This window comes from Adiantum capillus-veneris, chromosome 27, assembly GCF_014529385.1.
Source record: "Adiantum capillus-veneris isolate H3 chromosome 27, ASM1452938v2, whole genome shotgun sequence".
Taxonomy (NCBI): domain Eukaryota; kingdom Viridiplantae; phylum Streptophyta; class Polypodiopsida; order Polypodiales; family Pteridaceae; genus Adiantum; species Adiantum capillus-veneris.
In genome coordinates, this window is record NC_140957.1 from 31,262,585 (window position 1) to 31,278,952 (window position 16,368).

General features: G+C 43.5%; 1 protein-coding gene across 1 annotated transcript in view; it reads right to left on the reverse strand.

Moving 5' to 3' along the window:
- The window catches only part of MBD8 (methyl-CPG-binding domain 8), a 30,935-nt gene extending 14,855 nt beyond the window's left edge, over positions 1-16,080 (reverse strand). Inside the window, exon 1 of the mRNA XM_086503755.1 lies at positions 15,153-16,080. Within this exon, the coding sequence (XP_086359881.1) occupies positions 15,153-15,832 (680 nt within the window). The 5' untranslated portion in view covers positions 15,833-16,080. The remainder of the gene's footprint in view (positions 1-15,152) is intronic.
- Between the last annotated feature and the right edge of the window lie 288 nt (positions 16,081-16,368).

Consider the following 16,368-nt stretch of genomic DNA (forward strand, 5'->3'; position numbering starts at 1 on the left):
AAGCCGTACTTTCCCGTAAGGGACTTAGGCGTGAAGCCGTACTTTCCCGTAAGGGACTTAGGCGTGAAGCCGTACTTCCCGTTAAGGGCCTTCCCGTAAGACGGGAGATTCCAACAAAACAAACCACACAAACACGCGACAACAATTCGTATGGCGAATCCACAATAGATACCTGTCGCTCTTGCGTGGGAAAAAGCGACTTCCGTGCTTCGTAGTCTCGCGATCTCTTGCGACAGAGTCTTCTCTTGCTGACGTTGGTACCTCCTTTGAGTGAGGGCATGTGGTGCTTTTATAGCTCCCTGGCCACGGCACGAATAGCTGCTCGCGTAGAGATCGCGGCCGTTTTTTTCTTTTTTCTTTTTTCTTTTTTTTTTGCGTTGTTCTACCCGAAATAGGGAGAGAGAATTCGTTGGCTGGTTTTGTTGCTTTATCTTCTAAGTGGCTGGCTGGTTTTGTTGCTTTATCTTCTAAGTGGCTGCCCACTTATTAAGTGGGCGGCCGGCATATTTTAAAATTGGTCTGAACTTGCCCAAAAACTCAATAAAACCATATAAGTTAAAACCAATGCATTTCACAACACTTCCCAGGCGTCCCTGGATGCAACCACATGCACGAATGCAATGCAAACATAGATTCCTCGCGGGAAAGCGTCTGCCTTCCCGCGATTGTTCCTGCTTTTCGTAAAAAGCTTCATTGAACCCATCTTTATTCCTGTGCTTGCGTTCTTACGCATATTTTCTTACTCAGTTCGGATTTCCTCCTTAGCCTACGGGATGCCCCCTTACTGATGCACCCGTCACCCATCATGTGACGCATCAGGGGCACCCGTTACCCGGCCCTTTCCACCGAACGTACGGAAACTCCTTCGCGATGTTTACCGTCACCCATCAAATGACACATCAGAGTTGTTCGTTCCTTATGGTAGTTCCTGTAGCTACAATCTTTTAATAGTTCTTAGTGCACATAATAAAATATCCTAAAAAAGAAATTAATCATTAAAAATAAGAATATAGTCCAATTAGCAACATCCCTCTGGCTTCTAAACAGTTGACCTCAACTGTAGTGCTTGGACATATACCCCCAGTATCTTGAGATAAGCTGATAATTCCTCTTGCGTCATCCGCTGAGCATCTAGATTCGAGTAGTTCTTAAACTTAACCAAATACTTCCGTGTTATCTTTCCGGATTTGAGAGGCCGTTCCTGATGACTTACTATCTGCTCCGGTTGGAGTATTTCTTTTGTTTCCTCAATCTCAGGAGGTTCCTCAGCACTAGGCTGGCTTGGAGGCGCTCCCACATACGGCCGGAGTAAACTGACATGGAAAGCATTATGGATCTTCCAATTAAGCGGTAGCTCTATTCGGAAGGTGACATCATTCACTCGCTCAGTGATCTTAAACGGCCCATAGTAACGGGTAGAAAGTTTTACCATCTTCCCCTTATGAGACGCTTGTTTCTTAAGTCTTGCCTTCTCAAACTTGAGTAAGACTAACTGTCCGACTGTTAAGTCTAGATTCCTTTTGTGCTTGTCTGCAGCTTTCTTATGCTTTCCTGAGAGCGTAGAATAGCTCTCCTAACTTACCCGTAGGCGGTGTCCAAATCCCGGACAAACTCATCTACTGCAAAGATCTTATCCTTAGTTAAAAGGATGGGTGGAAGCAAAGGCTTACCATAGAGAATCTCAAAACGTGCTTTCCCCGTCGATGAGTGTATGGTATTGTTATACGCATACTCGACAAGAGGCAAATATTTCTCCCAGTCAGATTGCCGGTCTGACACATAAGCTTTTAACATATCCAATACTGTGGAATTGGCTATCTCACTTTGCCCGTCCGTTTGAGGATGGTAGGCAGATGAAAAATTCAGCTTTGTACCAAGATTATCCATCAAGGCACGCCAAAAATTTCCTGTCATGCGAGGATCTCGATCGCTCACAATAGACTTAGGCATTCCATGATGCTTAAAGATCTGTGCTAGAAAGACCCTAGCCGTATGATCTGCTTTGATCGTTTTCTTGACTAGTATAAAGTGTGCTTGCTTGCTAAACCGGTCCACATCGCGTCATTTCCAGTCTGAGTTCTAGGGAGGTCCATGATGAAGTCCATGGCAATACTTTCCCAGGGTTCATTAGGCACAGGCAATGGTTGTAGCAACCCAGGCGTCTTATGCCGATCATACTTCACTTTTTGGCAAACCAAGCATTCCCTGACATACTTATCAATGTCTGCTTTAAGGCTAGGCCAAAAGAAATATCTTTCCATTGCTAAGGTCGTAGAGAGAATACCCCGATGACCCGCATAAGGCAAAGCGTGTGCTTCATCCATGATCTTCTTTCTTAATGGTTCCGCCACACATATGGCCTGATGGTGGTAGAGATAACCGTCCCGAATGGAATAGGGAAACTCATTCTCTCCACGATGTAGCTTTTCCCCAAATGGTGGAGAAGTCTGGATCATTCGGATACAAATCCGGTAGTGCTTCTAATTCTTGGTGATACATCGAAGTGATAGCGTTCACCCTTGGCCGCCTAGACAATGCGTCTGCGACCACATTCTTACTCCCAGCCGTGTGAAGGATCTGGAAGTGAAACATAGACAAAAAGTTTGCCCATCTCATCTGCTTTTCAGATAGTTTCCTTTGCGTAAGAAAATACCGCAAACTCTGGTGATCAGTCTTGATCACAAAATCCGCTCCTAGAAGATAGTGCTTCCAGTTGGATAAGACGTGAATCACAGCCGTGAGTTTCTTTTCGTAGATTGATGCATGCAACTCTGCATCCTTAAGCCGTCTGCTTTCGTAGGCCACTGCATGGCCTTCTTGGTTTAGCACTGCTCCGATGCAATCGCCTGAAGCATCACAGTGAACCTCAAATGGTTTTCTTAAGTCAGGCACTATCAAAATAGGTCCATGGCTTAGCAAGTACTTGAGCCGATCAAAAGCTCCTTGTTGTCTCGATCCCCATCTGAAAGGAATCTTCTTCTTTGTCAAATCATGAAGTGGTCCTGCTACATGAGCAAATCCTCGGACAAACCTTCGATAATACGAACATAATCCCAGGAAGCTACGTACATCATGTACCGTAGTGGGAATAGGCCAATCTTCTACCACTCGGATCTTGGCAGGATCCATACTCACTTGATTGTGAGAGACTATATGGCCGAGATAGTGTATCTCTGAGAAAAAGAACTCGCTCTTCTTTGCATTCACGCAACTCATGCTTTCGCAATTCTTGAAACACTAAGTCCAAGTGCTTTCCTTTCTCTGATTCTGTGTTTCCTTGAACATCTGGAATGGAGTTCGAGCTTGGTAGTGTGGGTTCCTTCCTTGCTTTCTCTTGCCTCGTAGAGGCTTGCTCTTGTCGTTGCTGCTTTAGCGGGCAATCAAGTTTCATATGTCCTTTCTCGCCACAGTAGAAGCATCTTCCTTCTCTGAAAGTTTGAAGTTGAGTAGGAGAAAGATACTTAGTTCGCTTGCCAGTGCCCTCTGGCTTCTAAGAATGATCATCGTCTCTAGATGGAGGACGTTTTCTTCCTTGGCCCCCATGGTCATCATAGACCCCTCTTTGCCTTGCACGGTAACTGCTATGCTCCATCTTTCTGGGCATCCCAGTTGAGTGCAAATCCTCAGCAATGATTGTTGACTCCATCATCCTTTGAAGAGTATCATGCGGATACACCTTCATACTCTTTCGAAGCTGCGGTTGGAGACCCACTTCGAACTTTCTTTTCTTTTCCTCGTCGGCAATCTTCATGAAGGGAGTGACCTTCAGAAGAACCGACCAATACTTGTCCACATAAGTCGTTACTCTTTCATGTTCCTTCTGGGCAAGCCAGTCCCATTCCTTCCGTATGTCCTGCTCGAAGTCAGGCGGAAGAAATTGTTCATAAAATTCAGATTTAAAGCTCTCCCAAGTTCTGGCCTGAGAACCTTCCAGAATCTTGGCTAACCACCAATTACTTGCCGTTTCCTTGAGGTGCATCCCCACATGGCGTAATTTGGATTTTTCTGTGAAGTGCCCATTGGTAAAGGCGACTTCAAACTGTCTGATGAAGGACAGTGCTTTGGAGATGTCTCTCCGTCCGTTGTAGGTTTCGAACTTGATGTCCTTGTCGCCTGATTTGAAGACTCTCATGCGATGTTGAGACTTGCGACCTTGCTTCTTGAATCGAGGCTTATCTTTAGGTTGATGTATGGTAGTGGCGGTAGTAGCTGCTTCCTTCTTCTGACGATGATCGAGAAGTAGAAGTATAATCAGGAGAGTAAGATGGAGATGAGATAGAGATGTCCTTGCTCTCGTTTAGCAGAGAGAGCGCTTTTTCATGGCCTTTCCTTGAAGTAGGCCATTCATTCCGATCCGAACTCGGCACGTTCTTCTTCTCTTGCCTCCTGTGGTCTCACGCCAGCAGTGTTGTCTGGATGCTTGACAACATCAGTTCCATTCGTTTTCTTCATTCCGCCCAAAAGCTTTTGGACATCTAGCAACAGTAAAATTTGTTGCAACTCCGCAAGCTGAGCTTGCACTTGTTGAAGCTCCTCTTCAACGCTTCTCCCTTGGCTCGACATGGTTCTTCCCGTTCTTCTCGGAATCGTCCTTCTTTGCAGAGAAAGAGAGGAGTCCGAGCTCTGATACCACTGTCACAAAACGGGAGCGTACACGAGCACTTAGAAAATCTGAAAATTATAATCCTTTGAAAACATGAGAGAAGGGAGAAGATCGACACAGTATTGGGGACCAGAAGATGGGCTGGTCCCCCCCGTTAAGAGTATTCTTTTATTCAGGGAGAATTCTTATACAAGCACGAGAACCCGAGGAACCCCTCCGTTCTGTAATCTTAAACTCGAAGGTCGTGCTTTCCCGTAAAGGGCTTGGGCACAAGGCCGTTCCTTCCCGTAAGGGACTTAGGCGCGAAGCCGTACTTTCCCGTAAGGGACTTAGGCGTGAAGCCGTACTTCCCGTTAAGGGCCTTCCCGTAAGACGGGAGATTCCTGCAAAACAACCCACACTAACACGCGACAACAATTCGTATGGCGAATCCACAATAGATACTTGTCGCTCTTGCGCAGGAAAAAGCGACTTCCGTGCTTCGTAGTCTCGCGATCTCTTGCGGCAGAGTCTTCTCTTGCTGACGTTGGTACCTCCTTTGAGTGAGGGCATGTGGTGCTTTTATAGCTCCCTGGCCACGGCACGAATAGCTGCTCGAGTAGAGATCGCGGCCGTTTTTTTTTCTTTTTTCTTTTTTCTTTTTTTTTTTGCGTTGTTCTACCCAAAATAGGGAGAGAGAATTCGTTGGCTGGTTTTGTTGCTTTATCTTCTAAGTGGCTGCCCACTTATTAAGTGGGCGGCCGGCATATTTTAAAATTGGTCTGAACTTGCCCAAAAACTCAATAAAACCATATAAGTTAAAACCAATGCATATCACAACACTTCCCAGGCATCCCTGGATGCAACCACATGCACGAATGCAATGCAAACATAGATTCCTCGCGGGAAAGCGTCTGCCTTCCCGCGATTGTTCCTGCTTTTCGTAAAAAGCTTCATTGAACCCATCTTTATTCCTGTGCTTGCGTTCTTACACATATTTTCTTACTCAGTTCGGATTTCCTCCTTAGCCTACGGGATGCCCCCTTACTGATGCACCCGTCACCCATCATGTGACGCATCAGGGGCACTCGTAGCCCGGCCCTTTCCACCGAACGTACGGAAACTCCTTCGCGATGTTTACCGTCACCCATCAAATGACACATCAGAGTTGTCCGTTCCTTATGGCAGTTCCTGTAGCTACAATCTTTTAACAGTTCTTAGTGCACATAATAAAATATCCTAAAAAAGAAATTAATCATTAAAAATAAGAAAATAGTCCAATTAGCAACAGAACGAAGACCTGAAAAGGCCATTCTCTATAACTATGGTCCAAATGCCATCGTGTCCACTCTGAGTCTTGGGAAGGTCAAAAATGAAATCCATTACTATACTTTCTCAAGGTCGGCTAGGTATATAGGTAAAGGTTGCAAAAGACCTCGTGCCTTATGCCTGTCAAACATGACCTTCTGGCATACTAAACAACTCGTCCACATCCTTTTTGAGCCTCAGCCAATAGAAAAACCGTTCCACACCTTTCAAGGTGGTTTCTAAGCCGTGATGGCCCGAAAAAGGTGGACAATGGCGCTCTGTCAAAACCTTAATCCGCAATGCTTGTGTAACACACAACGAGTTTTTCCACATTAAATAGCCTTCCTTGAAAGAATATCCCACAACCACTTCCCCACTCTTTAGTCGGTCAAAGATGTTTGCAAATCTGGATCTGTGGCATATTGATCTACCATATCCTCAAAGTTGTGGTGATGAACTGCCGAAATAGCCAAAACAAAGGCTTACGAGGCAATGCATCAACCACCACATTCTTTTGTCCCTGAACATGCAAAATCTAAAAGTAAAAATGTGACAAAATCTTTGCCCACCGCATCTGCTTGTCTTGAAGCTGTTTCTGAGACAAAAATACCACAAACTCTGGTGATTAGTGAACATTGTAAAACAGGCTCCGAGTAGAAAGTGTCGCCACTGAGCAAGAGCATGAATAACTGCCAAAAGCTCCTTCTCATAAATCTGTGCAACTCGTTTTGGCCTGGAAAACATTCTGCTCTAATAAGCTATAACATGGCCCTCTTGCTTTAAGAGGGCTCCCAAACTGCGACGACAAGCATCACAATATACCTCAAATGGCTTTTGCACGTCTGGCAAAACCAGCACTGGGCCAGTTGTCAACTTCTCTTTGAGAGTCTTAAAGGTTGCAATCTCAGATAGTCGAACCCCTTTCGGTGTCAAAACCAACACTGGGCCAATTGTCAACTTCTCTTTGAGAGTCTCGAAGGTTGCAATCTCGGATGGTCACCATGTGAAAGGAACCCCTTTCTCTGTCAAAACATGTAGAGAAGAAGCAATCCCTGCAAATTTTCGAATGAACCGCCAATAGTAGGAGCACAAACCCAAAGAGCTTCGAACCTCATGAACATTCTTCAAATTTGGCCCATCTCGGATGGTCTCAACCTTGGTCGCATCCATTTTGACACCCTCCGCAGAGACGATGTGTCCCACAAAGTGGATCTTTGGTAAGGAAAACTCACTCTTCTTCCCATTGACCACCATGGATGTTGCAGTAGGGCATGAAAAACCTATAATAGGTGGTGTCGATGTTTTGCCTCATTCTTGGAGAATACGACGATATCGTCGGAGAAGGTGTCCATAAATGACCTATACTCTCGAAAATTCTTGTCCATCATCCAATTGAGCGTTTCAAGAGCACTTGTGAGACCAAAAGACATCACCAAATACTCCTACAATCCGAAGGACGTCCTGAACACGGTCTTGTATACATCTCTAGGAGCGATCCTGATCTGATGATAGCCCACTTTCAAGTCGATTCTACTGAAACAAGTATAATCCTGAATATCATCGATCCTGGGTATTGGTGATTTTATTGAGAGCCCTGTAGTCAATGCACATTCTCCAAGATCCATCTTTCTTTAAAACCAACAACATTGGCGAACAATAAGGTGATGTACTGAGTTGAATGGGACCTTTCCCTAAAAGTTCTTTCACTTGGTTCATATTTCTTCGTTTTGGTCTCTGCTTACTCTGTAAGGTGGCCAATTCAGTGGCGTACTGCCCGCAATTAAATCAATGGTGTGATCTTCACAACGCTGAGGAGCCTTCAGAGAAACAATCAGCCTGAGCTTGCAAAAATTCTTGTCATTCCTTCCCAAGGTTGGACAAATTTGACATTTTCTTGTCATCTATGATCTATCTCATGTAAGAAGATCGAGTAAACAGACAGACTGGATTTCATTAATCTACAAATGGCCGAAGCTGATAGAAATGGGATTGTCTCGCCCTTCAATTTACATCAAGAACTATATCTCTACCCTTTTCATTCTTCAAAGTTGCTTTTCTTGCCCTATAGTTGATCACCACATTGTTCTTATGGACCCAAGGGATTTTCAAAAGGACGTCACACCCCTCCAAAGCCATGATGTAAAAGTCCTCGTGCCCTAAATACCCCTAGCAATGCAACCGAAGTTTGCCTATGATAGGTGTCATGGTAACATCATGTCTTGGTGCCGCTAGAACTACCTCAGTCTGTGGTCCCATTTCATCTAACGTAATTCCGAGTCAAGCCGCCAATTCAATCGAAATGAAGTTCACCTTGGCTGCTCCATCGAAGAAGATAAGGGCTTCTTGATCTCGTACTTTGCCCCACACTCTACAAAGCTCCGTACTTTCATCTATTTGCTCAGGGTCGGTCCCCACAAATCTGCTACCAGTCCTACTTTTGTCTTCCCTCTCTTTGCTTGCTCCTCTGCTGCTTTATAACTCTCTGGCTTATCCTCTGATTGTTCTTTTGGTGCTTTATTTGAGCACCTAGCAAACACATGCTTGTGTTACCCACAACCATGACATTTACCCTCTTTGAAGTATTCAGTGTGTTGCTCTGCTGACAATCGAGGGCCTGAACGTTTCTTTTTCTGTTGCTTTCCCTTCCGTTTGTTATTGTTGTTCGTATCTTGCCCGGTCCGAACAGTGACCAATCTAACTATAGGGTACGTAAGAGTGCCCCCATGCATTGCAAACCCTTGCTTTGCGTGTGTGTCCCTATCAATTGTTGCATGGACAGCAGTCAATAATCTTGTACCTCTTTAGATAGACCATAGCAAAATCGCTCAATCTGCTGCTTGAACGTGAATTTCTTGAAAGAAGAGGCTGCTACGAACATGTCCCAAAATCTTTGACAGTAAGTATCAAGGGTGTCTTCCTTGGTCATCCTCAGATGATTCCAAGCTGTGATCACATCACATTCGTATTCTTGAGTGAGCCATGAGGAAGTGAAGACTCGCTTGAACTGAAGCCACTTTGTTGGTGCTTTCCTCCATAAGAGCAAGGTAGACCACCAGGTTTGTATGTTCCTCTTTAGGTAGGATGCCACCCTCCGGACCTTGGAATGCTCTGAATAGCGTCCTCTAAAATACGCAATGTCAAAAGCAAGGGCCTTGTGGGTATCCTTAAAGCCAGAAAAGTAGTGAACTTTATTGCTTGCCCGTCCTCCTTGAAATCCTTGGGCTTCTTGTGCTTGTCCTCGAGAAAATCATACTAGTTATCTCTATAAAAGTGCTTCCTCTTTGAAAACATCAACTCATCAGAATCTAAACTCTCCGAGGAAGAAGAATCCTCATCTAAACCGTCAGAAGACTTCCAAGATCTTCTACGGGGTCGGCTCTTCTTTGCCTTCTTGCCTTTGCTATGTCTCTGGATCTTTCTCCATTTCTTGTTTTTTCTTCCCTCGTCGTTGGACTCGGAGGCGAAAGAGTTGTCCGAGCTGTCAAAAGAAGATGAGGATGAACTGAAAACATCCTCGAATCTCACACGTTTCTTTGCCTTCTTGGCATTCTCAAAAGTAGATCTCCGACCCTAGTAACATGGATAGTCTGTTGTTCAACTCTGCTTCCATGGCCACTTCTTGGTCTTCATGAGCATGTTGACTCGTCGTTCTACTGCTTCCTCGAATTCATCCTCTGAGTACACCTTTTGAGCAGGAGTCCTTGGTTTAATTGGCTTCTTCACGGCTCAAGGTGATCGGATGGCGGAGCGCCATTTGGAATGAATCTCGTCAAGCGAGTGCTTGACCAAAAATTTTGCAGACTGAGGATCCGTGGAGTACTGAAGCATTTGTTGGACACAAGCATCAACCTGTATTTCCATCCTCTCGTACTCAATAGGCGAAGACCGCTCGTACTCTTCTAAATCTTCCGAAGATGGACGATGTCCATTGGAATCTTCATTATTCTAAAATGTCGGGTACCACAATTTCCTACTTGCAAGATTCGTCAACTAAATCCATGTGTGCTGTGAATGAAGGGATCGGATCCTTCGTAGAAGAAGAATCGACTCGGCTATGATACCATTGTGACAGACTTGGACAACCAAATCGTGGGCCTATCCGTATAGTGATGCCATGTCAGTAGGGGTCCCACAATTCATGCTATCAACTCCGTATAATTGCTACACACATCGGCACTTTTTGGGTTTGTACCTTCAGCCGATTTATCGCTATTGGGTCTTTTAGTGACTCTAACCCCTACAGGTCGCCACGTCACCAACTTGTGACCTTTGGTATACCAGAAAGTGAAGAATGATATGCACAAACTAAGATACACTTCATCTCTGACCTATTCTAGATTGACCATAGGAGAATATAACGATAGACTTCATATTTGGCCATCCCAAGATTCACGATGGGCATGATCACATTTGGAGTGTAGTCGATAGATTCAACAAGCAAGCTCACTTCATACCAGACTCCATTGAAGAAAATAGTGAAGCCTCCGGACTCCACTTGGCAAAGCTGTTTGTCTCACTCTTTTTTCTTGGTTACATGGAATGCCTAAGTCTGTTGTTTCAGATAGGTACCCCAAATTTACCACTTTGTTTTGAAGAGCAATGTTTGAGAATGGCATATGGACAATCAGAAGTACAAACTCTATGGTACTAGACTTGTTGAAGTACTATAATTCTGACAATTAATCTCAATGAGAGAAGTATTTGCCATTGGTGGAGTTTTCTTACAACAACAATGTTCACACTTTGACAAGGAAGGCACCATTTGAGATTGCATGGCAAAAGGGTGGTTTGTGCGCCAAGGATAAGATTTTTAAGCCAATCATATTGTATAGGATCCGGAGACTATTCGTGCCAAGATCATTGAAACGGGACGGCACCACATGCCAATTGAGAGAACAGACTAGAGCAAACTTTTAGTACTTCAATACAATTAAATTGAAAGAGAGAATCCACACGACATGGAATGGTGGAGTTCCACTCCAAGACGGCACAGGCCCCAAACCTTGGCACCCCTTTCGGTATTTCTTTATATTACTCAACAAGGTACAAGCTCTGGGAACTCTTGCTCTGCTTCTCCACGCAATAGAAGGCCAGAGGTGATAGCCCATCGTACATATTAATAGGCCCTTGGCCTGTCCAAAAGCATCTCACATAAAAAGCAATGCTTCTAAAAGCATCTAGTCCAAAAGTCAACACCCAAAAGCTATCAGCGCGAATCACAAAAATCCGTACATGCTATCAGCAAAAATTTCAAGAACTGTCATCATCGCCTCTCTACACAATTGATCTTTTGCTAGCTCTTTGAAGGTTTTAGGCCCCTCGGCCACTGATCTACAAACGGGTTGGGTTAGGATTTTTAATCCTAACCCCTATTGACTTAAGGCCCCTCAGCTAGCTAAGAGCTTCAATAAGTTCGTGCTAATGCATGCTTTGAGTAGTCAAATTCATGTATGCATAGAGTTAGTGTCTATTGAGCTGATTTACGTTTAATGTCTGTTTTGCAAGCGTAATCAAGGGTGATTACTCTTTTTTTTAAGGGATGGTATGTCACAAAGTGATGACATGGTAACTAAATGGCCTTACAAATAGACAGAGAAATGGAAGAAGAAGAAGAGCCAAGATGACGACGTAGCACAGTCCGCATGGAATCCCAAAATACTGCGTACCGAGAATCACGTGCCATACAAAGTTGACATGGCACAGCTTTTAGGTGGCAATTACTGTAAGCAATTGACTCATTGCTTTGAGGCGCCATGTTTAGCATATTTGTTTGGGGCGCCTAGCTTTTGTAGCAGTTGCTTTGGGTCTCAATGCCTTCGTATCTCAGCTTTGGGGGTCAATTTGGTAGATCAATGCATGCACGGTTGTCCAATGACAACCGTACAATAAAGTATGATACGGCTTCATACAGGAAAATCTAGTGTATTTCAAATTATATCATACAGTTTGGATGAGTGCGGTGCGTTTTCTAAAAAACTCTTTAAAACCATAAAAAACATGTGCAAATTACCTCGTGACTTAGGATTGTACCTAGGTCTTACGGTCTAAGGGCCTAACATCTCATGAAAAATGACCTCGGGAGTAAACACAGACCAAAGACTCAAGATGCAGGATACAATAAAAATTTGAAAAGGTTGGACCGTATTTCTATATGTACGGCCGTACAACTGTAAACCACACGACATGGGCATTTGTACAGCATATACAAACTTCCATGAATCATGGTTGCACATCTACAAAGCGACTCCCCAATAGTTGTACTCTATGGATTATTTATATAAGAAGTGCCAAAAGGTGAACCAAACTTTGGGGCGTATGCTTTTGAGAGTGGAACTACACAGATCTGTGTCCCTTGTCTGTTGTGGGGTGTTCTCTATTTCAAGGTGAAGTGTTTGTTGTTTCGATGCAATTAGGGGATTGTTGCCATGATTTTACCCCCTTGTCAACAACACTGAGAGAGGGAGACAAGGGGGGGGGGGGGGGGGGGGGGGGGGGGGGGGGGGGGGGGGGATGATAAACACAATAAGATATGTGGCAACCAAAATACGCGTACTTTCCGTAATATACAACACACATTGTCTCATATGTATCATATGTAGCAAAAAGAAACACATTTCAAGTTTTGTTTTTTCCTTAGGGATTTCATAAATAATGTGCATGTTGTGACATGCTTTAACCTTTTCCATTGATATTCACATCAAAGGTTTAAAAGCCCTTCAACCTTGAATCTAATAAAGTTTTCACACCTACCCCTTCCTAGGAAAGAATACTTTGTTAAAAAATCGCGCATTAAAGATCAATCCCTTTTTAAATGCGTACTATACATCGCAATATTTTGATGTATAGTCATGTACACTGCTTATATAACAGTCACAAATCACAACCCCTTTTTGCAAAGGAAGTAAAGGCCTTAGGAACAAAGGTACATGTTCCATAGACTTAGCCCTTCCTCTTCGTGTTCCACAAATACTTATTTGAGAATTAAGTTATCTAAACTCAGATCTTGAAATGTTGAATTCAAGAGCCTATTGCAATGCTATATCTTGAAATAATCAACGAGTTTTTAGATGAGTTGCAAAGGTACTCGCTGTTACGTATTATGTGTGGTTCCACAATAGATTAAGTGGACTCCCTTCTATTGTGCTCCCATCGTTATAGTTGCACTCCTATATCTCATTCTAATTGTACTCACAACCTCACTTTGGCTTGACTTTTCGTATTGAAGTTTCACTTATATTTCTTAATCTCATTGTACTCACATCCTTATACCACCATCTTTGGATGGTAGCATCGCAATTATGAGATTAATTCTTTTAGCTCCATTATTCTTCACGCCTAGGAGTTTGCCACAAGATTTTTTAACAATGTTTTCAATATACTATCCTTCCCAAAGCATTCTATCATTTTTTCAACGGTTGTAACTTGTTAGTCTTTTTGCATTTTTTTGCTCTAGGTAAACTCTCTCTCTCTCTCAACCCCAACCACAACCAAGATCTTGTTTCAAAAGAAAAACCAATGTTGACACAACATTTGCTACTTTTCTCAAACGATTTCCAGAGGGATTCTACCAATAAACCTTCATGCCTTTGATAAAGTTTGTCAGTCCCTCTATCAAATATCCTCCCTACCTCCCACAACCCTACAGAGCAAATTGAGCTTTTTGTCTTTTGAATGTGCACATACTTTAAGAGAGAGAATACGCTTGTGAGGTGGTCATTTTGCAATTGTTATAATTTAACACGGGAAGAGTGTGCTGCCTTTTTTTTTTTTTTTTTTTGGGGGGGGGGGGGGGGGGGACAAGCTATTAATTGTTGAAAAACTTATAAGTGGGATGCGTGTCCTTGGCACTATCTCCTCGCTTTCAGCTTTCTTGTAAAAGGTACACACTATAAACAAACCTTTTACCTTTGATGTCACAAAAAAGTGCTTAAAAGTCAAAATAACTAACAAAATATTAGCTTTTAAAGCGAGAAGAAGCAATATTCTCCTGGAAAAGTCACTAACGGCAAAAAAAAAGTTTTGCAACGCAAGTCGTTGTAGGCTTACTCAAGGGTAAAAACTACCATACAAATGTCCTCAAAGTGAAGATGCACATGAAACATGTAGATGGTGACAGGTCAATTGCAATATCACCATAAAATGAATCTTTGAAACTATGGATGCGAGATTCATGTCAAAACACTGTGTGTCTTATATAACCAAGCAAACTATTTCATGCATAAGCACTTCATACCCATACACCTCCATGTATGTGACACTTAAGCACCAGAATCTTCAAATCGTGCCTAAAAATTACACACATATGTGAACCATGCTTAGTAACAATAAATTAGGTTAGCCTATTGAGTGGAATTCTTGACAACTAAATTCAAACTAAATTTTCGATTGAAAAAAAGGAACTACCCTAAATAAAAAATCGAATAATATTTCTTGATGTGCAAATTTTTTGTTGTGAACATCCGTACACAACTTGTAAAACATAAGGTGTCGCATGGGCAAGTATCAAAACCTACTTTAGAAAAAGAGTAAACAATATTCACTAGTCAAACAATGTACCGAACTTACCTTACATTACCCAAACGATTTGAAACACACCTTATCAAATGATACAAAAACTATGTTGCCCTCTCCTTCACTCGCCTTACTCTCTTTTGCAATAAAGAGTTCTAGATTCTCCAACAAAATGAACACACCAATACTATATGCCTGTCTACCATTATCCGCAATCAAGCACACACAAAATCCAAAACTAAGATTGTTTAATAGTCCAAATCAAGTCCATACAAATCTTGAAATATCCAGCCCTCACTCTTAATCCCTATATATACTCAAGCAAGAGCAAAGGACCACCTTTTCAAGATAGTCGGTGAAATCATTTACCAATGAGCATCGCGTGGTGCCATTCTTCTACTCTGCTAAATATGGTTGTGACATAAAAGCCACGGGTTTCCTACATATGATTGTGAAATAAAAGCCACGGGTTTGCGCAAGTCATTACAAAACTTAAGTAAAACTTTAGGTGTTGTGCATGCTTCTCAAAATAACACTCGGGCGCAATTTGAGGGGTTAATTTAGCTTCTAGTGGCTTTTTTTAGGCCTAAGAGGAAGGCACACCAACACAACCATTGTAAACAGTCCTATTTGGCACAACCCGTTTCCTCCTGCTGTTTCGACCTGGGTACCCCTCGTTTGTGTGATTAACGCTTGTGAAAGCCCTATAAAACGTGAGGCTAAAACATTTGAATGGGGAAACAGGGCGTACCTGGAGATTTTGACCGCTAGCAGCGCATGCTTATCCTCCTGCGACTCGGTGACTCGGGCTTGAGCCTCTGCAGCTCTCCTGCGGGCTTCCTCTTTGGTCTTCATCTTCTTGCTTGATCGATGCAGAACCTCCGTAGCCAACTCCTTTCCATTCACTAGCACCTCAGCAGCAGCCTTTGACAGAGGTACCATGGTTCCATCAGCCCTTCCTGCAAGAGAGGCAGAAGCTCTTGCCATTCTCTTCAAGCTCATGGAGCGGTTTCCCTCAAAAATTACCCCTGATGGTGGTGCTGTCTGCTGCGGCTGATACAGAGCTCTATCTCCTCTTTCACTTATCTTCAGCTGCCTGCAGAGATGAATTATGAGGTCCTTATGGGAGCGGCCTGCACTCTCAATTGCAAGATGTAGCTGTGCAGAAGCTGACCCTGATGAGAGGCGGCGCTCTTTATTTCGAGGAAGCCGATCCCTGTCATAAGTTTGTCTTCTGCTTCCAGCGCTCTCATTAAATATGGACTTGTCCACCATCACATTCACGAGGTCCTGTAAGCGAGCGGGCACGTCGCCACAAAGGTGAGCTAGGCAGCGGATCTCATCTTGCGCAAGAGAGCGTAGGTCAAGAATCCTCACAGCGGCGATGTCAATGAAGTCTTCGGGAGCAACAGTAGCAGAAATAGCGTCCATAGCGCTCTCTCTCTCTCTCTCTCTCTCTCTCTCTCTCTCTCTCTCTCTCTCTCTCTGTCACTCACACACACACACACAATCCTCGACTGTTCCTCTACACGTTAACGAAGAACTACGCAGAGGAAACCCTTCCCGAGCCAAGAGATTTCGTAAGCGCATGGGTCTGTCCTCCATGACCAGACCCCCAAGCTTTCTTGTTCTCAGGAACGGCAGGATGTCATACTAGGCTAGCTAAATAAATTCCTCCTACCTGCATGCAACGAAGGGTACCCAAAAGTTACAAAGTGTGAGAACCTTCTATCTAATCTAAAATCAAATAAAGGAAACAAGCATGTGCTCACGATTTTGCAAAATCCTTTATTAGTGGGAGAGAAGCCATGGTGGGTTGGGGGGAGCATGCATGCAGCAGCGGCAGCGCTGATAGACATTGGCGATGCACTGCGTAGGCAGACAAAAGAGCGAGAGTAATCCTTTTTTTATGTGTGCAAAGCGCAACAAATCGCAATCGTGGTTGTTTGTGCTAGTGGCTATGCCAA